Source organism: Podarcis tiliguerta, assembly GCF_965153285.1.
Source record: "Podarcis tiliguerta genome assembly, chromosome: 3".
In the NCBI taxonomy this organism is placed as follows: Eukaryota; Metazoa; Chordata; class Lepidosauria; order Squamata; family Lacertidae; genus Podarcis; species Podarcis tiliguerta.
Genome location: NC_139536.1, coordinates 46,669,230 through 46,690,359, shown reverse-complemented (window position 1 = coordinate 46,690,359; position 21,130 = coordinate 46,669,230). Strand labels below are relative to the sequence as shown.

Here is a 21,130-nt window from a genome sequence, read left to right as displayed (position 1 = left end):
GTGTTCTGGTTAGCAAACTTTACCTCAGTCTATGCATGGAAGCTGGATGGTGGAAGGGCACTGGCAGCAGCAGACCTCATTAGGGAAAGCACACCTCAGTTTAAGAACAGATTTGGTTTAAGAACAGACTTCAGGAACAGATTAAGTTTGTAAACCAAGGTTCCACTGTATTTAAACTGAACTTGGGTGTACCAAACATCCTTTGAATGCCACCACCCCCATTGCCCTAATAAAGCCAATTTGTTGTCCCTCTTGGGACATATTTCAAATGGGTCATTCAGGAGTCCCTATTTTAGGCCAACCATCCTTCCCTTTCTGACGCTGGCAGAGACGCAGCCTACGGCTGACAAAATCACACTGACACATAAATATGCACGCCTCCCTCCCACGCGACGCAGCACACAGCCCAGCTGTTGTCATCTCTTATCCCGGAGGATTGCAAACAGGCAGTGTGGGTAATGACTGCAAGGTTGCACAGGCAAATATATAATCTTAACATGGCTAACTGAGCCTTCCAAGAAATGCGTGACTCTGAGAAATATGATCTCTGTGCTTATTTTCTCCTGCAGAATGATTTCACCTAGGAGGTGGGGTGTTTGGCTCTACGGGTCTAACAAACTGCCATAGTTGGGGAGGGAAAGGAATGGACCTTAACTGTTGTCTCTAAGAGTTCTTTGCCTTCCACTTTTTGCTGTTGCTTCTTTGTGAGGATTCTTCCAATTACTTTGCACATGATTCAAAACAGAGTGGACTGTGGGGGGTGCTGTAAAACAGAAACAAAAGCAGCCTAGCAGGGGAAAGGCCTGATCTGAACTTTGCAAGTCTTCCATTTGTAGGGAACAATTTTTAAGAACAAACAAGCAAACAGATAAAGGAGCCTTCAGAAATGTGGGACTCACCTCCAGGCTGAAGTGGTAACATCCATTGCATCACCTCAGGAGTGCATTATTTCATTCTGTTATTGGTGTTGACCAGGAATTCCACTGGGCCTTCCTGCATAGAAAGAGCTATAAAAGGCTTTCTAATTGGTCCGGAACTTTGCTTGAGCAACCAAGTCTTCCAGGTACTGGGCAATTCCTAGGTCCACCTCTAACAGCTATCTAAGGCTCATCCTTGACACATACTCAAGCATATTATTCTAATACGAGCTATAATATTACCCTGATGTTATTTTGCCCCAACAAGTCTACTTATGGATGCTGTTCAGCTTTAGGAGTATTTAAATAAGTTGTAAAAACCTCATATAATTCAACATTTATTCATAACTGGGTTTCTAGTGGAGAAGGGGGGGGGGAGTGAAGATTTTAGGGAAAGTGCCGAAACATTAGTTGTTATTCAGCTAAAGCTAATCAGAACTATATCCCATTTGAGTTAATGACATAGCTTTGCTGCCACTAACTTAAATCCCACTGCACCTTAAAACAGGATGAGGCAAATTCATGAAGGATGATGATATTAATGGCTACTGACCATGATGGTTGTGTTCTGTCTCCACTGTCAGAAACAGTATCCTGCAAATCACAAGTGGGGAGAGTGCTGTTGGGCTCAGGTCCTGCTTGAAGCTTTCCCACCAGCATCTCGTTGGCTGCTGTTACAGCAGAGTGCTGGCCTAGATGGGCCTCTGGCCTCATCCAGCAGGGCTCCTAAGTCACCACACACACACACACACACACACACACACAGTGGTACTTTGGTTCTTGAACTTAATCCATTCGGTGAGTCCGTTCGACTCCCAAAACCCGTTCAAAAACCAAGGTGTGGCTTCTGATTGGCTGCAGGAGCTTCCTGCACTCAATCGGAAGCTGTGGAAGCCATGTCAGACGTTCGGCTTCCAAAAAACTTTCGCAAACTGGAACACTCACTTCCAGTTTTGCGGCGTTCGAGATCCAATTTGTTTGAGAACTAAGCCGTTCAAGAACCGAGGTACCACTGTACCAGATTTAACAATATCACTGATGCTGCACAATTTCCTGGGGAAACAAAACATATTTTCCTGGTATTGAAACACTGACAAGGTTTTATTCTGGAGGGCCGCAGGTTCCCCAGGAACAGTCTCCATTTGACTGTCTAAAGTACAGCAAGAATCAGAGACCTCACCCATTCCAATTTCAGCTGCATAGCTCTCAAGGCCAGTAGAGTTATTCTTGACAGGGAGGGGCCACAGCTCAGTGGCAGAGCATCTGTCTTGCATGCAGAAGGTCCCAGGTTCAATCCCAGACATCTCCAGGTAGCACTGGGAGAGACTCCTGCCTCCAACCCTGGAGAGTCACTGCCAGTCAGTGTAAACAATACTGAACAAGATGGACCAACGGTCTGATTCAGTAGAAGACACCTTCCTCTGTTCCTATGTATTCTGGCACCTGAGACAGAAAAGCTCTTCTCCCTCCACACATACACACTGCCCCTGGCCATCAAAATACAACAGCAGTAAATTAAATAGCAAATAGTTTTCTGCCCTTTCAAGACAGCTGAAGTGGCTGCATCACTCTGCGTAACAGTTGAGCCAGCCCTGCTTAAAATGAGTTGAGTGGCACAGTGCACCCCTTGGTAAATGAACAACTGCTGCTTCAGCAAACACAGTTTTTTATTATATTCTAATTGCTTCATAATGCCATTCACACAGAAGTATCTTGGCACAGTTAATGTTTTGAGTAACTGATGAACTGTTGACTTTGGCTAAGTGAGTCAGTTCATAAACTGCGGAGAGAAAAAACAGATACCTCCAGCTCACGGTTGTTTTGTAATGCTAACCACCAACTATACTGTCTTTAATGGAGAAGTCATTATGGGAAGGAAATAAATACTAAAGTCTCAAGGAGACCTCAAGTGGGCAGATTTGGAAATGAACTTGACTACAGCTACTCTATTCGCCCTGGGAGATGGAGATGATGCGAAAACACTTCTGTCTGGGAAACCTGTCCTTGAACGCCACACAAAAATTCCTGGGGTCTTTTTGCCTACTGAAAGCCAGAGAGCCTATAATAATACATGACAAGATTTCATCACCTCCCATCGGTAAAGAAGTCACGTTTCATCAAAACATGATTTTCCATTCATCTCTTTTGCAGTATCCCCGGAGGAAAAAATGGTTGTGTCCAGATCTTTTCAAATGTCTGTCCTTATACTGATGGTGGTTAATGATACAATTATTTTGGTTGTTATTTTTATTTATTCTCCGTGTTTATTTTTTTTAAAAAAAACCTGAACATAACCCCCCTTCAATTGAGCTAAATGAAATGCTCAAATTTAAGTTATGTTTATGTTCATTTGTTGTCGATGAAGTTCACCTCGAATGCTAGTATTTTAGTGTATTTCAGTCATTTTAGTTGCTAGTCGTAGGTCCCTATTTTCATCTTCAATTGCAACCAGATCGAAGTAGGAGGAACTGCATTTGCCTCTATTTGTCCTTTATTGCCTTTCGTTTGCTCTTTTGTTTATTTGTGTGTTTTTTAATTTTTAATTTGTTATTGATTTATTTAGGGTTGAGCTTTTTTTTAATTGTGCCCAAAGCTGTTCAGCTTATTGGTCCAAACTGAAGGGGGGAAATGCCTTTTTTTTGATTGCCATACATCCAGATTTTCCAGGACATTTTCCTGATTTCCACCTGGACACTGCTGCCAACTGTGGTATTCCGTATATGTCCAGAAAAATCTGGAAGTATGCCAATCCTGATTTGGTAACAAAAAATGTGCAAACAGAATAAAAAGAAAGAAAACAAAGAGACAAAAATCTAGTGAGATCTCGTTGGAAGCGGCTGCCACTTCTTACTCTCTGGCTGCATTGGCAGGGGTTGCCTACCAAATGCCCATGAAAATCCTAAATTCGGCACCTGAGCACAAGAGTGCTCTCCCCCGTTAAAAATATACAATCTTTTCATGTTACCCTTGAGAACACTGAGGAGCACAATCCCGCCAAAATTAAGTATTTTTAAATCTTAGCTGGATATGTGCTTAATTGCTTTCATGCACACTGCTAAGATATGACTGTGATTAAGTGGTATACAAATTGTTAACTAAAATGTGAAAAATCGACTGTAGACTTGCTCAGTTCTGGCTGATGGCTCGGGATGTTGCTTTGTTTTAAGAAATCTAGGAAGACAGATTCGAAGGGCACAAGATTTAATTACCGTAATTAATTAGCTCCCCAAGGGGCGCAGCATTGGGGGGTCACCACAGAAAAGGCTCGTCTCCTCTCCACCGATCGGACTTCCTTAAATGAACCTACATTGAGTGCCCCCTTTAACTCCTCAAAGCGACGCTTTCTCGGGCCGTGTAACTCTCAAGAAGCTAGATTTCAAAGGTCTGCGCAACGTTAACTCTGAATTTGGTTAAATTGACCGGTTCAACGACAGCTAGTCTCCAGCAAAGCGTCAGGCACAGGCGAGCAAGCCTTAGGTGGCCCGCACCGTCTGCGATCACGTGCGATGCCCATCTGGGGTACTTTTTTTATAGCAGCAGCTGCGTTGGTGGGTGACTAAAACCTGGTGACTAACACCACTGCAGAGACGAAAACCAACAACCGGGCAGGTTCAGAGAAAATCACGAGTCCACTCCCGCCTCCAGGGACAAGGACAGCCGCAGCCCGAGGCTTCCTGGCGCTTCTCCGCAGCCTCCCCACCCGCTAAGCTCCAAACGTCCCCTCGGGCTCGCCGGCGGGGGACCTCCTTCGAATGTTTCCCCGGAGCCTCGAAGGCTCTTTCGTGACGTAGCCGAAGGGCGCCCTCCTCCTCGCGCGCCGATTGGCTGAAGCGCGCGGAGGCGGTTGCCGAACGTCGCTGTTTGTGTTTGAACGTTCCAGCGGGAGGGTGGGGCGAGGAGGGCTCCGTCGGGCAGGCGGCCGATTCGCTGCTTGAGCAGGGCGACCCTCCGCCCCCTCCCCGGCTGGACGGCGCGGCGCGACGCGATGGTGCCGTCTCGGTGCGTGAAGAGCGAGTACATGAAGCGCTTCAAGGAGCCCAAGTGGGAGGCGTGCGGCCCCTGCTACCAGGAGCTGCTGCGCTACCGCCTGAGCCGGCGCCTTTTGGAGCAGGCGCACCGGCCCTGGTTTTGGGACGGCTGGGAGCAGGACAGCAGCCAGAGCGGCGGTGGTAGCGGAGGCTCCCCGTCGCCCCCGGGCACGTCCAGCCCGCCGGGTGGCCCGCAAGGAGAAGAAGGAGCGGCGCCTGGCGAATCTGGCCTGGGCGGGGCGGCGGCAGCTGCGGGGGACGCCGACAGATCCTGCCCCGAGGAGCCCTTGCGCGGGTCGGGTATGTTCCTCCGCCGCTGAGGGGAAAGGAAGAGGACGGCCTGCCGGAATGACCTTGAGCCATTCTCCGGGAAGGCGGGCGGAGGGGGGCGCTGGGAGCCGCGGCTGCAGAGATGAGTCGCTGGGGAAGGAGGGAGGGAGCTGCAGTGGCCGGATGTCCCTGCCATGCAATGGAGCTGCCGCTGGATGTAAATGCGGAGAGGGGGCGCGCGGAGGAGAAAGCGGCTTTCCTGGGTTTTAAATAAATCTTAACAGCTGGGGCTCCGTTGGGGCTTGGCTCTTGAAGCTGCCCTCCCCTCCGCACGCATCGGGAAATGGAGGGTGCCAGGACCGTGCAGGCGCTTCGGCCTCTTGCAGCCGAGTGGCTTCGCGGCTCCTCCTTACGCGTCTGTTGGGGAACGGGCGGAGGCGGCGCTGCCCTGCCGCCATCGAGGTGCACGGACGTGGTTGCTGCTCAATACTCGGCCCCTCCGGCGCCCACCCGGGTCCTTCCGGGGGCGAGAGATCTCCGGCTGGATCGTCCCCGCCGAGAAGCGCTTTCGCCCTCGGGAGGCACTTTCCTAGCTTACGAACGAATAGATTGCTACCGGAACCTCCGCTGACGTAACAGCGGCATTTTGGAAACCCATCTTTGACCAAATGGAAAGGGACGATTATTTCTCTCCAGCAGGAAAATAGGCCATGCCCAATTGCATTAAGGCATTCTTTTGAAATTTATTCGTGTAGGGCCAGAGATAGGCCTGGGGCTTTTTGGCCAACGGAGGACCAGCCCGAACAGGGATGATGTGAGTTGTAGGACAGCGGCATCAGGATGGGGCTACAGGTTCCCCATCTCGGACTTACTAAGGATGTTGCGACTCCTGCTTTGTGACTTAAATTCACATCCTTATGATAAATAATATCTATCTAGAGAGCAGATGGATGCCAACAACAACAGTATCTAGAGAGCAGTGCAGCAATTATGCTACCCCATAAGGCAGGTGTGGGGAACCTTTGGCCCTCCAGGTGTTCCTGAACTACAGCTCCTTCATCTCCTGGCATTGACTCTGCTTGCTGGGGTTGGTGGGAGTTGTAGTTCAGCAACACCTGGAGGACCAAAGGTTCTCCACACTTGCCGTAAGGATGATGCCATTCTTCCAGCCACTCTTTGGTGGTAATAGCATGATGCCCTGTTCTGCGCAGAATTAGGATTGCTTTAAGACCATGGAAATCTTAGGCACGCAGATAAAAATGAGCCTGTTTCCTCTGGGTTTACTTGCAGACTCTAGAATCTATTTTCCGAAAAAGTGAGACAAAGCTTAATGATCTTACTACGAGTGAAGGGTTAGATCTGCATCCCTGACAACACTTCTTCCAGACTAGTACATTATTATTATTATTATTATTATTGCTCTTGAGTATTGCTGTTGGCACCAGTGGAGCCAGCCTCAGAGAATGCAGCTTTGATTTCATCCCTAAAGTGTCTTGATCTCTTATAAGCTTTTTGGAATGACCTCACCAATAGCATTTCAATGGCCCAAACTGAAATACCAGCACAGTACTGAGAATACACCCAACTGAGTAGTATTCTGAATAGAATAACCCTAAAAAACACTCTGAAATTCCTTTGGTTTTTTTCTGATTTAACAGAAAGTAAAAGTAGCTTCTTTATTTAGTTACAGTATTTATAGCCTACTCATCACTGAATATTTTCAACCCCAGAATAAGGATCAAAGTAATAAAACCATTACCATCTAATATAAACAGGTCCAACAAACAACAAATCAAGAGTTCTTTCATAAGGGAAGCAACAATGCTATAATGATAAACATTAAACTTTCCAGTTTAACCAAATGCCTAGGTAAAAAAAAAGAGAAGACATTCAAACAGATTAAACAACCAACAATTCCCACCCCATTTTTCATTTCTGGTGGAGATGCTGAGGTAATCCACTTGCTTCCCACCATCTCTCATACAAAGAAGGCTCCACTCTGAGCCAACAGACTCACTTCGTAGATTTTGAACAGCTTCCATCTCATCCAGGCTCTTGCCCTGAGCATGGGTGTAGCCGGGGGGGGGGGCATTTGCCCCCCCAAATAAAGTAAATCAATAAGAATAGTTAGCTAATTGAGGTTCTGCCCCCGCCCAACATAAATCCTGGCTACACCCATGGGCCTGAGTGGTATGAATTGTTGCCCAGAAGGAGCTACAGCGAGACACTCCTCCTACTTGACTATGGAAGCAACAGTGGTTGAAAAAAAAAAAGCACAAAAGGAAAAGAGGGTGGCAATAAGGCCCTGCTAGTGTTTCTCTCCCAATCCTGACAAAACTCCTGGGCCTCCAAGCCGGTAAGGCTACTAGGGAGGAATATGCAGGTGAATTTGCTGGCCTCTCCCAACTCTGTCCTCCTTACCAGCTGCCACAAACCACATTCAGGGTCCTCCGGGAAATTAATGTGCTTCTCTATATATATATAGACTGTGCCCTAGTTCTCAGAATACACTTAATTGGCAGATGTTTTGCACAGTACACAGCAGCAAACTCAGATGGGTCAGTAAGTGCGTTCACAACAGGGGAGCAGCAACTCATGCAGTCTGCTTGATTGTACCTGCACAATTTATGTATACACAAATGGAAGTTTGGTATGTCACACATAGTCTTTTTTCCCTTTCCAGTGAACCTTTGAAAATGTAAATTTGTGAAGTGTTGCGTCAAATGACATTGGTTGCGTCTAGGAATGTTACCTTGCTGACAGCTGGGATCAAATTTTTAAAATGGATTTTCAAATGCTCAGGATATCAAATGTGGGCAGATACCACCTGCAAATTGAAACAAATGTGCATGACCTATATATGGAATATACTATCGGCAGATACAGCGATGGTTGGCAGGATAACTCCATGCAAGTACCCCTGTACAAATTTGCAATACCACTTCAGGTTTGCTAAGATAATCAAACCTTAATCCAAATGACAGCATGGAGTTTTCTCTGTGCTGTGCTTCCTGGACAGTATTTATTTGGAACTTAAAAGCATTGTCACAAATGTGACACTAGCGTAGATAACCTAGTCTTCTGATGACACACTGGTACCTTGGGGGCAAAGACATTTTCCTCCGTTACTACCCATTGTATGACGAAAATCGGTATCATGCCTTGACAAGCAAGAGTAATGATGAGCAAGAACACTGTGTGCGTATGCACGCACGGTGTGTTCAGCATTTGCAAAGAGTTCTTTAGTTGTCAGTGATTCTCATACGGATTCATAGCTGCTTATGTAAGTTGTTGCCATGGCATCTTGCATCTTTAAAATTGCATAAGCTTTCGTTCTCCAGCCAAAAATAAGGCACTAACAAGAGCAGGGACTATTACATGCTAGGTGCAAGAATTGTAATGTAGCCACAAACGGCATCACTGTGCCAGCCAAGCTGGTGCGTGATGGGAGTTGTGCTTTTTTAACAACACAGGCTCCATAGCTGCCTTTGATCCGGCCTCTTATATAGGAGAAGGCATTGCACCTTTCGGTAATCCTATGCAGCTCTGATCACTGACACCTGTCCACTGTTGCTGTATCTACTGTCTGATTGGAAACCTTAGTAATGGAGGGCTCTTTTTCCTACTTTACATTGCTGACTTTTGTGTGCACCCAGCAAGAGTTGATTTTTAAAATTTTTATTTATTTTTTAATTGAATTTATATACCACCCTGTACCTGGGGGTCTCATGGCGGTTCACAGAATAAAATCAAGATATAAAACCACAAAATACATAATAAAAATAAAAACAACCCCATGTTGTTGTTGTTGTTTAGTCGTTCAGTCGTGTCCGACTCTTCGTGACCCCATGGACCAGAGCATGCCAGGCACTTCTGTCTTCCACTGCCACCCGCAGTTTGGTCAGATTCATGTTTGTAGCTTCGAGAACACTGTCTAGCCATCTCGTCCTCTGTCGTCCCCTTCTCCTTGTGCCCTCCATCTTTCCCAACATCAGGGTCTTTTCCAGTGAGTCTTCTCTTCTCGTGAGGTGGCCAAAGTATTGGAGCCTCAGCTTCACGATCTGTCCTTCCAGTGAGCACTCAGGGCTGATTTCCTTAAGAATGGAGAGGTTTGATCTTCTTGCAGTCCATGGGCCTCTCAAGAGTCTCCTCCAGCACCATAATTCAAAAGCATCAATTCTTCGGCAATCAGCCTTCTTTATGGTCCAGCTCTCACTTCCATACATCACTACTGGGAAAACCATAGCTTTTACTATACGGACCTTTGTTGGCAAGGTGATGTCTCTACTTTTTAAAATGCTGTCCCCTAGCCCCTCCGCAAAAGAACACATTTTAAAGGGGCATAGAATGTAAATCAGATCAACCAAAGGCCTGGTTAAAAAGGAATGTTTTTGCCTGGCGCCTAAAGGTGTATAATGAAGGTGCCAGGCGAACTTCCTTGTAGGGAAGTTTTACCTACAGCGTGGACAAATCAAAGGAGTTATGGTACACTACCAGTCTGCATTGGTTTGCATAAGATGAGCCCCGCTAGATTAGGCCAGTGGCTCATCTAGTCCAGCATCTTCCTCTCACAGTGTCCAATCAGTGCAACAATGGTCTCCCAGCTTGTATTCCCCAGCAACTAGCATGCATAGGCGTTCTGCCTCCCAACAGTGGAGGTAGAACTTAGCTGTCATGACTGGTAGACACGAAGAGCCTTTGCCTCCATTAATTTGTCTTGTCCAGTGGCAGTGGGTGGGGTGCTCATGGCAGCTGCTTTAGCATGCCTCTCGGGTGGGCCGGCTAAACCTAACCCTCTTTCTTTTCTCCCAGAGGATGAAGACCAAGAGAAAGCCGAGGAGAAAACTGAAGTTGAGAGTGGAGGCAAAAAGTCTGCCCCCAAAGGAGCTGGCGGGTCAGCAAGTTGCCCCCAAGGGCAGCCTTCGAGTCGTGGTGCTTTGGTCAGCCGGGGTGACAGAAGACGGGTGAAAAGTCCTCAAAGGATACATGCAGCAAAGGGGTTGAAACACCCATTTGCCTTGTATGGCTGGGGAGAAAAACAGACTGATACTGGGAGCCAGAAAACACACAATGTCTGTGCATCTGCTTCTGTGAATGAAGTAAGGCAACTTGAAATATATACTTACGGGTTGCTTGTCTAAGTCCTTGCCCTCCTGCCTGACTCCTTCCTTCACGCTTGTAAGCTCAGCCCAGGTTTGTGTGGTGCCCACAGTGAACTAGGATGTTGCTGTTTCCTCATTCTTTGTCATCCTATGCTGGGCAAAATAACTACTGACATTTAATATGCTATACAGTGGTACCTCGAGTTACAAACGTCTCAGGTTACAAACTCCACTAACCTGGAAGAGTTACCTTGAGTTGAGAACTTTGCCCCAGGATGAGAACGGAAATCGTGTGCTGGCAGCGCAGCAGCAAGAGGCCCCATTAGTGAAAGCACGCCCCGGAGGTTAAGAACGGACCTCCGAAACGAATTAAGTTTGTAACTAGATGTACAACTGTAGTTAAGTGGGCTAATGTTGTCTTAACTTCCTGCCCTGTGCTACTGTGCCTGTGCTCTGGGGCAGCCAACAGATACCAGCAGACTTTTGACTGTGCCATCCCCAAAGGCAGGGAATACTATTGAACCCATCAGCTGCAAAGCGGCCCCTGTGCCAACTCCTCCAAAAGTGTGGGATTTCTGTCTGTGTAACTTACACAGCTGAAATGAAGAACTCTTTGGGGTGCCCAGTTTGCCTGTGTGGTTTGGCTGGCCTTGCCTGGTTTTCCGACCCATTTATTATGTCTATGCACTTACTTGCTTGAGAGTAGGGAGTAAGGCAGCATCCTTTCTTGCTTTTGTTAGTTGCCTGCGCTCCTTGTGTATTTTGTGTTGTTTCCCATAGCTCAGGGCTCTGCAACCTTTAAGACAAAAAGAGCCACTTGGACCCGTTTCCGAAGAAAAAACACCTGAGAGCCGCAAAACCATTGCGACATTTAAAACAAATATATCTCCGGAGCCGCGATCTGACAGCGGACGGGAAGGTGACGTTGGGACGGTGTGTGACTAATGCACGCACCGCCCCCATGCGACGTCACAGCCAGTACAGTGCCCGCCACAGTGGGGAGCATTGGGGCGCACAATGCGCCGCCTCCCCTCGCTAGTATCCGCCCCGGAGCTGCGGCAAAGGTGTAAAAGAGCCACATGCGGCTCCGGAGCCGCGGGTTGCAGACCCCTGCCATAGCTGGATCCAAGGCCGTTTCTTCCATGGTCAGTAGTAATACTCTGAACTGGATATGGGTGTGGCCTTGCCATGAAGCAATTGCTTTGGGTCTTTTCCAGTGGATGTATTGCTGTTTGGATTGTATCCAGCTAAGTTATTATATGTGTGGAACGACTTCTGCGAGCAGAGTGGAACTTCCCCTCCCTCTGTGTGCTCCCCAAATCTGCTCTAGGTTTTTCTCTAACCATTCAGAGCAGATTTGAGGGCAGAGAGGAGAGGAATGTTCAGCTATGCTCACAGAAACTATTCCGCATGTACAGTGTATTAGTTGGCTACAACCCCATCTTAGATTTCTTACCTGCCCTTCACTATGAGGTTCCGGGGGGCAGGATTACAACAATGAAAAGACAGAATATTAAAAATAGTTTAAGCACACTACAAGCAAGAGAATAGGGTGGGTCCTTCTATATATCAGGTATCAAAAGCCAGGATGAAGAGATGTGTCTTCAGCATATGACAAAAATTACACAATGAAGGTGCCAGGCACACCTCTGTGGGGAGGGAATTCCACAGCTTAGGGGCTGCCCCAGAGGAGGCACTCTCTTAGGCTGCCACCACCTTAAACTTCCAGCGTGGTGATCCCCAGAGAGTCCCCTCTGCTGATCCTAACATCTGAGGGGGTCTGCAGGGAAGGAGGCAGTCTTTCAAAAAGAGCCACCAAGGCTACCTGAGCCTCCAATGACCATGTTGGGTCCAGGAGCATCCCTAAGCTACGGACCTACTCCTTTCAGGGGAGTGCAGCCCTGTCCAGAAGAAACCATCTCCCCAGACTCAAGAACTGAAAACAACCTACGTGTTTTCATGTTTTCAGTTTCAATTTACTAGTGTGGGTGTGTCAAAATGGAAGGGAAAGGAGTAGTATCTGATGTCAACATGTTCAAAACTTGGGATAAATGAGTGAGGGAAGAGCCTGTAGGAATCCATTTGCCACATACAGGCATCTTCATATTCCCCCATAGTAAGTTGCCCTATTGTACTGAGACACCTACTGGACCTTGTGAATGGAATGTCGGCCATTGATCTTCTGCAATAATATTCCTTGGTTGATGGTAATGGGCTGCGACACTGGGATTGTCACTGACATCCAATGCTGTAGTTATGAAGTAGAATCTTCTTCCACCTTGTTTACAGATTATATTGGAACAATATTTGCTAACTCTAATACAAAGCTTTTGTTTCTTTCTGGCTGCCGTTTCAGTGCTGCTGTGGAAGGAATTCCCGATGCTAGAACGGTTGCCTACCCCCTGTCAGGACATGAGAGAGAATAATCTTTGTAAAACAGCAGGCAGTTAGCATCAAGTGTCCCAAGGCAGAGTGAGCTCAAGTTTAGGTATGGCATAAAAGGTTGAAAGTACTGATGACGCCATCATGGTAGGCTCCTGGGACTTGAATGACATTGGGAAGCTGTACGTTCTTGCAAAAGAGCTGCTGATCTGTGAAATGTTAGATTCAGCATAAAGCATATTAATGTACTTCTGACAGCAGTATGGAAGAAATACAAGAAAGGCAGCTATTTTGTGTGTGTGTGTGTGTAAAATAATACAGCACGTACTGGTTAAATTTGCATATCTAGATTTAGTCTAGCTTAGTGCATTGAAATCAGTAAATCTAAGCTTGTTTTAAATGGACATCTGTCATTAAGAGTGAATTACTTAAGATACTGGCATTTGCTACTGAATAGAAAAAAATGGCGTTTATAGTAGAGCCTACACATATTTATGATTGGATGGCTAACATATCTGTACACAGCCTAACATGCCTTTGTACAACCTCTGCAGGTTAGTGGATGGCTAAATCCTTCAGCCTCTCAGGTTAGCAGCTGAGCTTATTGCATTTGTGCTTCATACCCTAACCCAATGCCATGCATATTCACTCACCTATGAAAAGTTGGTGATTCAATATTGGATGTGCACAGCTAATTAGCATGTTTTTTATTTTACTTAACGTGCACCTGACTTTTCAGTTTGATGAACTTTTCCCAAGTGGCTTACGAATGAAAGCAAGAATAGATACTATCCAATAGTTTAAAAATGGAAGTGGTAAATAGCAGAACAGTGTTAGCATATGGAAAGCCACAATAAACCTTAAAAGCAGCAGTAAATATCAGTCTCCGTTTAGTTAAAAGAGGCAAAATTTTAATGGTTTTTGCCTGGTGCCAAAACCTGACCGTGCCTTGGTTTTCAAACCATTTTGGGAGTCAAACAGACTCCCATAACGGATTAAATTTGAGAACCAAAGTATGACTGTAGCAAGATAATAACTGGCATATCAAATAGGGTAACTAGACAAAGTTTTGGGATTCTGGATGCAAATCCTGCTTGCAAGTTTCTCACAGGCATCTAGATGGCCACCAAGAATCACCTAACTGTTAAATGTCTCTTGTTAGATCCACGAGTCTGCACTGAGAGCGAAGAACAGAAGGCAAGTGGAAAAAAGGAAGCTGTCTCAGAGGCGGATTCATTCAGTGGAAGTAGAACAAGCCTGGAGAGCAAAATCTGCTGCACCAGACAACCCCTGGATGACGGAATACATGAGGTGCTACTCAGCACGAGCACGGTGAACCCACATTTGCCTGGACCTGTCTTTTTTTAAATTCAGAAATAGTCTACGAAAGCAACGGGTGAAGAATTCCAAACTACTTATGCAAGATTTTTAACAAAAGGATTTTTCCAGCAGTTTGATATAACTTGTTTATATTTTGGCTACTTATCCCTGCAGGAGAGGGAATAATTGATTCCATACTGGTGGGAACTATGCTTAGCAGTATAGCTTCTTTACAGTTTTTTTTTTAAAAAGAAGAATATTAAGAGATCTTTCTGTTGACCTTGAGCGGAAAAGCTATGGAATGTTGTAGAATGAACTTTTTAAAATGAAAGACCTCAGAAGGGTTATTTTGACAAATATTTAGTCCCTCCTTAATCATTAAAACATATGGACCGTAATCCATGGGAAATTTCTTGCCCTGATGTTGCATAGAACTTAAAACTTTTCCCTATAGGGGAGCCATAAGGCTTTACAAATCAGGTCTGTAAAAATTATTTGTAGGTGCCATTGTATTTTCATGTGATTCTAGTTAAGTTGCTATGATTTTCCTCAGACCTGTACAACTTGAGACCTAGCGAGCCAAATGCAGACTTTCTGCCCTCTGTAGATTCAATCCAGTGACTACAAAAACAGGGGACTGTTATCTATCTATCTTGCTGTGAAGGCCAGATGTGCAGGCTCTTGCAGCTAGATGTGTAGAAGATTGTATAATTGAAAATGCTACATTTTTAGAATTCTCAAAGCTCTCCCCAACTTTTGGTAAATATATAGTGACTTGTTCATGTTTACATTCCAGTTTTAGGTTTTGTGACCATCTGGAACTGGAGATTTTGGTGCAATAGATTAGTAATGTGACGTGTTTATGTTTTTAGCTTTTTAAATTTGCTATCACGAGCCTGTGGTACCAAATGGCAGGTGTAGACAATCATTAACTATTAGTTATCAGTACTTTGCAGTAAGTAACATGGACTTGGTGACAGTGAACTGGGATGTAGATTTTTTTTTTTTATGCTTTATTTGGGTGGATTAAATATGCTTTGTAAAGAGTTTTGTTAGGTGAGCTTCTGCATAAGTGAAATGTTACGACTATTTCAGCTCTTGAATTGAACCTACCAGACCAAGTTAGTGTACATTCCAGAGGCATGTTCAGGCAAATTTTGCTATACTTCTCAAGTGTATGACATGCCCCTTATCCCCCCCGACCAGCAAAAAAAGTTGATTTGTGTAATTCAGAGGATGAAGCCATTGGCAATTATGAGAATGTAACAAATCTGTTACAGTTCAAAGTTTGTATCGCATATTGTGAGACTACCTGCCATTTGTGTGTGTGTATCAAACACCGAACTGGTGGTTAATAAGCTGCTTAAAATAGTCTCCTTATATAGTCAAACCTTTGTTCTCAAGGTTTTTTAACATTTCGGCTCCCAAACGCCAAAAACCCGGAAGTAAATGCTCTGGTTTTCGAAGGTTTTTTGGAAGCCAAATGTCCGACGTGGCTTCCGCTTGAGTGCAAGAAGCTCTTGCAACAAATCGGAAGCTGCGCCTTGTTTGTCGAACATTTCGGAAGTCAAATGGGATTCCAGAATGGATTACATTTGACAACCAAGGTTTGGTTGTATTTCAAATTATGTTGGCTCCATTCATGTAGGGGTGGTTTTATGCAGCTGGCATTAGTCTCAATCATTAAGACTTAAATAACTCAAATTTTGGGAAACAGTTATTGGTAGCCTTTCATTCCAAAGGCTACATCAGGTACTCTCCCCAGAAACTCTGTGGTTACTCAGTGTTTGAGTTCTCTCTTCCATGGTTGCTGCAGGTGGCTTTTGGCTCCTTTGACTTCTGCTTTCTTTCCATCTGTAGGCCCGTGGTTGGAACTATGTTTCCTTCAGTCTTTTTTTTAGTTTAATCCCTTATCTTCACTTTACAAAATTTAAGGACTTCAATTGTACATGGCTTTAGCATAATAATACATTCCTCTATCTTTGTTATACAATATTGACTCCCGTCCTGCTTCCAAGGGATACATGAAGGACTTTTTTTCCTTGTGTCCTAAAGGCCACTTTTCTTAAACAACTGGCAGCTTTTTGAAAATATTTTGGATTCTCTTTTCAAAGGGCTGTTCATGTTGCCATCTTTTAACTTCACAGAATGTGTTCAGCTAAACTTCTTGTAAGCTGACTGACACATGGATGGACGTTGGAAATTTTGAAGACACTGTTGAAACAAGGATACTAAAAGTCTGGGTTTTCAGTCTTCCACAAGGATGTGTTGGGTGGCTTAAGTCACTTATAATTCTGGTAATTTGCAAATGGGGTGTGTGCATATCGCTGTTGCACTTGGAGCATCTGCTTGCTTCTCTGTGTAGAGTGGTTTTTATCTTAACTTTAAGCGATCCCCTCCTCCCCTTCAACTGGGCATTAATGTGGTGTTAGACATGGAGTCTCTTGGATTGCAATCCTAAACATGTCTACTCAGAAGTCTCATAGAGTTCAGTGACACTTCCAGGCAAATGAGCAAAGGATTGCAGGTGCATTTCCTGACAAAAGCCCTGTTCAGCTGTGATAAAAATCCATAAATATAGCATGTGAGTACCACCCTGTCTCTGTCTCTCTCTGTAAATTGAAGGGCAGGTGTGCAAAGCGAGGAGCCTGCTTCTACGGGTGAATATTTCCTGTGCATTTTAGAATCCAGGTTTAACAAGATTCTGCATCACTCAAGGAGCCGCCATGCAGGCCCACCCCCCCATTTCTTGCATTATATTTTCAGATAGTCCCACCTGAAGAGGGCTAAAGTTGGCAGGAAATGGCAAAACTAGCATCCTCACTAGGAAATAAAGAAGCTTATTTACAGATGTGTTTACTAAAGCTGGAATTGGTGGTGGTGGGATGACAAATTCTGAGCTGTTCCAGTCTTCTAGGTATAAATAATGCTTTTGCTTTTAATTTTAAAATAGGGACATTCTCATGAGAAAGACCCCTCTTTCCTTGTTGGAACTTGAGAAAAGTCCTATTTATGGCCCATCTGTCTTCACAAAACTGGCATAGTATCACTACCAAATGCATGAAACTGAAATGCACAAATGACACTCATTGTTCCAGCACAGAAAAAAGAAGAAGTATCTACTGTTCCAATTAGACATTTACTTTTGTGAAACATGTTTATGGTGTGACATTGTACAAAAAAAGGTATGCTTTGTGTATATTTGTACCACCATGTTTCTTGCATCACTATCCAGTAACTTCAACAACAAGCTATTGTTAGCAAGAGTTGACTTCTCTATTTTTAAATATCATGGTTATGCTTTTTCTTTTCTTTTTACTGTTTACCCTCAGGCATCTTGCTTGTACTGAGCCCTCCTTCACTATTACTGGCAGCTATGTCTTCTGTAAGCATGGAGCAGAATGCTTATTCAGCCCTGGGATTAGACTTCCCCTAGAATTGACCAAATTTGGTGAGGGTCCCACATCCTCCCTGCCTTTTGAAGCTTTTGGGATTGGCACAATGGTAGCTGTAGTGCTAGACCTGTTGTTTGATGGGAAAATGGCTCTGGCTCAACTTCCCTCAGGGTCTTCTCCCACCTTTGAAATGTGTCTCCCCTGCTTGAGCTGCCAGGGCAGATGGGAATATAAGCAATTGAGACCACTCACATTTTAGCCTGCTGAAAACTGTCTATACCAGATTGGCATTAAATATGGCTTCTAGATGAGAAAGTTACCTTCTTGATGTGGGAGGCAGCATCACCTGAAGCACAAACTATCCACTAGTTTATGTTTGCATACTCCTGCCTCCTTGAAATATGTTGATTTGTGACAGGCTAGGCGTACCAAAACGCTGGTGTAATACAAAGAGCAACATATAGCCTAAAGCCATAAAGTGCGAGTAACCAGACAAAGCATGGCAGTCTTTTGAGCACGACTGTTTAAGGCCCAGATACTTGAACAGGTGGGGGCTATAAACTCTTGACTCTGTTCCTGTATGTAGTTTCTATAATGTAAAGTTAAAGGTACAGGGAAGCTGCCACACTTAGCTTTTGTGAGCACTGAAATCACTTTAGATAAAAGCTTGGGGAAAAATAAGCTTAAAGCAATATGTGACTTAGAATGTGTTTTTAAATAGTGTGGTTTTTTTTTCTAATGTTCTTGTGTTATTTATATTTAATTGTACTTGCCATGACTTTGTACATGTGAATAAAATCAATTTGGGGGGAAAAACATTTTGAAAAAGCAGTTGTTGTGCTTTCTTGATAATGGTGAAATAAGTCTTATGACTCTTATGTAAGTTTTAGGGGCCTCGTGCCTCTGAGTCCTCTCAGCGGGTTGCCACCTTAAGGCTAGTAACTGCAAAAGGAATATAGCAGGAATAGGGAACCTCTGACCTAGAGCCCAAATACAGCCCCCAAGGACACTATTTGGCCTCTGACCAGACCTGCTTGTACCTTCCTTGAGTTGTTTTTGGCTGGTTGTAATGTGTCCTTCCACTTTGACAATCCGTCTCTGTTGCCTGTAAGATAGAGAGGGATGCAAAAGAATGTGTAGAAATTAACCGCCTCCCAATCTTTTTTCTCTCTGCACCATGCATAATTTTATTCATCATGTCTCCTCTTCCCCTTTTCGCAAGCTAAAAACTCCCAATTGGCGTTTTGGAACACAAAAACTTTTCTTCATAGGGGAATTGCTGCACCCTTCCTTGATCATTTTGGTTGCCCTTTCCTGAACCTTCCACCATAGGTTTAGAAAACTATGGTATTTATTCCCACAAAATGCACCACCTTGGATGCCTTTAAGAGATTAGTCAAATTTGTGGTGAATAAGGCTATGTTTTACCTCAGGCCTGTGGTTGAATGTGGCCCTCCAGGCCTCTCTCCCTCTGGCACCCAGAATTCTTCTCAGGCCAGAACCCTCACTGGAACCACAAGTCATTTTGTGTGGCTGAAATGTGTTCTTAAATTCCACTAATTTCTCTTGTTTTGTCTGGATGGGTAATACGGGTTTTCTGTGTGTTGAAAACTAGCCTGCTGTACAAAGGCAAAGGTTACATTGACTCTGGCCACTTTTGCTTCTGGCTCCATCTACCACTGCAGCATGGGCCCTAAAGGTTGCGCAAACTGGAATGTGGCCATTGGGTTGAAAAATACTCCCCACTATGGACACTAATTTTAAGCTGCTTTCAGACACAACTGAGCGACAGTAGACATCTAGACACCTCCCTCATACACTTTATCTTTAGTGGTACGCCCCTTTCCAGTCAGCAAAACAGTAAAAGATTGGATGGGCTAAGAAATTCCAAACATACTGGGAAATGCTTAAATGATTACTACATGTAAATAAGAGGTTTTTAGCTTGTCTATGGGTTTTGAAAATCTTAGGGATAAATTGGACTAAGGGGAATGATCCAAGTACTGCTTCAAACAAGTGATCAAGTTAGTAGACTCTTACTTTCTGTTTTGGCATAGAATACCAGCTGTCTGAATAAACATGCCCAATGGTGGCTGTTAAGCCCCCCACTTGTGGTTGCCAAGGCTTTTCCCCCTAAGCGAGCAGAGAACTGTAGCCTTGATGTAACACTGCATGTATATCTGACCATATATTAATCACCAAGTCTAGCATCCTAACTTACTACTAAGTAGATACAATAGCTTTGAACACCATTTACACTAAGGGCTTATTTAGCCTTCTGTTTGGTCCGTGACTTCTAGGCATTGGTCCGAGAGATTTTCCTTTTCTCCCACTGCTTTCCCAGGCAAAACCTGATGTTTACTGCTGAATCAGAGCAAACATCATTTGGGATTTCTGCGACTTGGCGTTTGTTCCAATTGAGCAGTAAACAGCAGGTTTTCCCTGGGAAAGTGGCAGAACAAAAGGAAAGCCTCTCTGATCCATGCCTGGATGTCATGGGCTAAACAGAAGAAATCACAAGTCAAAGGGAAGTGTGTGGATGAGTCCTAAACTTGAGATGGTATGGATTTTTGGTCTACACTTTATGAGGGAGGCAACACTTCTTTCAAAAATAACAAGACCTGGGTTACAGTACATAAGTGTTACAATATCCTTCCCACCTTAACTACTCGTTTCCTAAAAAATAGAGAAATATTTTATTTTTAATATTACTTCTGTCCCCAAGATGATAAATGGGTGTCTCATAATGTATTCATTACCTAAAAGCAGGGTAAAGGTAAAGGTAAAGGTACCCCTGCCCGTACAGGCCAGTCTTGACAGACTCTAGGGTTGTGCGCCCATCTCACTCAAAGAGGCCGGGGGCCAGCGCTGTCCGAAGACACTTCCGGGTCACGTGGCCAGCGTGACATCGCTGCTCTGGCGAGCCAGAGCCGCACACGGAAACGCCGTTTACCTTCCCGCTAATAAGCGGTCCCTATTTATCTACTTGCACCCGGGAGTGCTTTCGAACTGCTAGGTTGGCAGGCGCTGGGACCGAACAACGGGAGCGCACCCTGCCACGGGGATTCGAACCGCTGATCTTTTGATCGGCAAGCCCTAGGCGCTGAGGCTTTTACCCACAGCACCACCCGCGTCCCTTAAAAGCAGGGTAAGAACATATTAAAATTTGGGAAACTGGTGATATTTTTTCAGTTCTCCATAGAATATAGCTGGGTCAGCTTTGTAATATTAACAGGAAACATGCACTGGACAGTTGGTTGCTGGATTATTCAGTAAGAAACATAGAAAATCCAATTATTACTGTCCAGAAATAACCTAAGTAAGACTAAAGCTTAAAATCAGGCATTGCAAATGAAACCATTTAAAATCACATAAGCTACCTAGCATCCATCCATCCATTAAAAATTGTGTGCTTGTTTCCATGGCAATCATGCCACTTTGTTTTAGCAAGTCATGATTAAGATTCTGAGCATTTAATGTATGGGGGTGTCAAATGCATGTAGATAAATAAGATTATTGATATTGCTAAAATTCTGAACATCTCCCTTGGCAGGGTTGAGATTTCATAGAGATGCAACAGTGCACATTGGAGATGTTAACTATGCAGGAAATGGTGGATGTATGAAAAGGCTGATCAGCCAGGGAGCACAGCTTTCCACCCCTTCCACCCACACCCTCCCCAAGCCTGCCATGATTGAAAAGAAACCTACAGTAAA

The 21,130-nt window shown here is 44.7% G+C and overlaps 1 protein-coding gene across 2 annotated transcripts; it reads left to right on the top strand.

Moving 5' to 3' along the window:
* Positions 1-3,933: 3,933 nt before the first annotated feature.
* CCSAP (centriole, cilia and spindle associated protein) lies at positions 3,934-18,242 on the top strand. Of its 2 annotated transcripts, XR_014509653.1 has the most exons (4): positions 3,934-5,245; positions 10,028-10,314; positions 12,674-12,805; positions 13,862-13,990. XR_014509653.1 is itself a non-coding variant. In XM_083433935.1 (3 exons), exons 1-3 carry the CDS (start codon positions 4,903-4,905, stop codon positions 14,033-14,035), a joined length of 804 nt encoding a protein of 267 aa, XP_083290061.1. In that variant the 5' UTR covers positions 4,115-4,902; the 3' UTR covers positions 14,036-18,242. The 2 variants fall into 2 exon arrangements, 1 of the variants encoding a protein (XP_083290061.1); XM_083433935.1 differs by lacking the exon at positions 12,674-12,805 and having other exon boundaries at positions 4,115-5,245; positions 13,862-18,242.
* Positions 18,243-21,130: the final 2,888 nt, after the last annotated feature.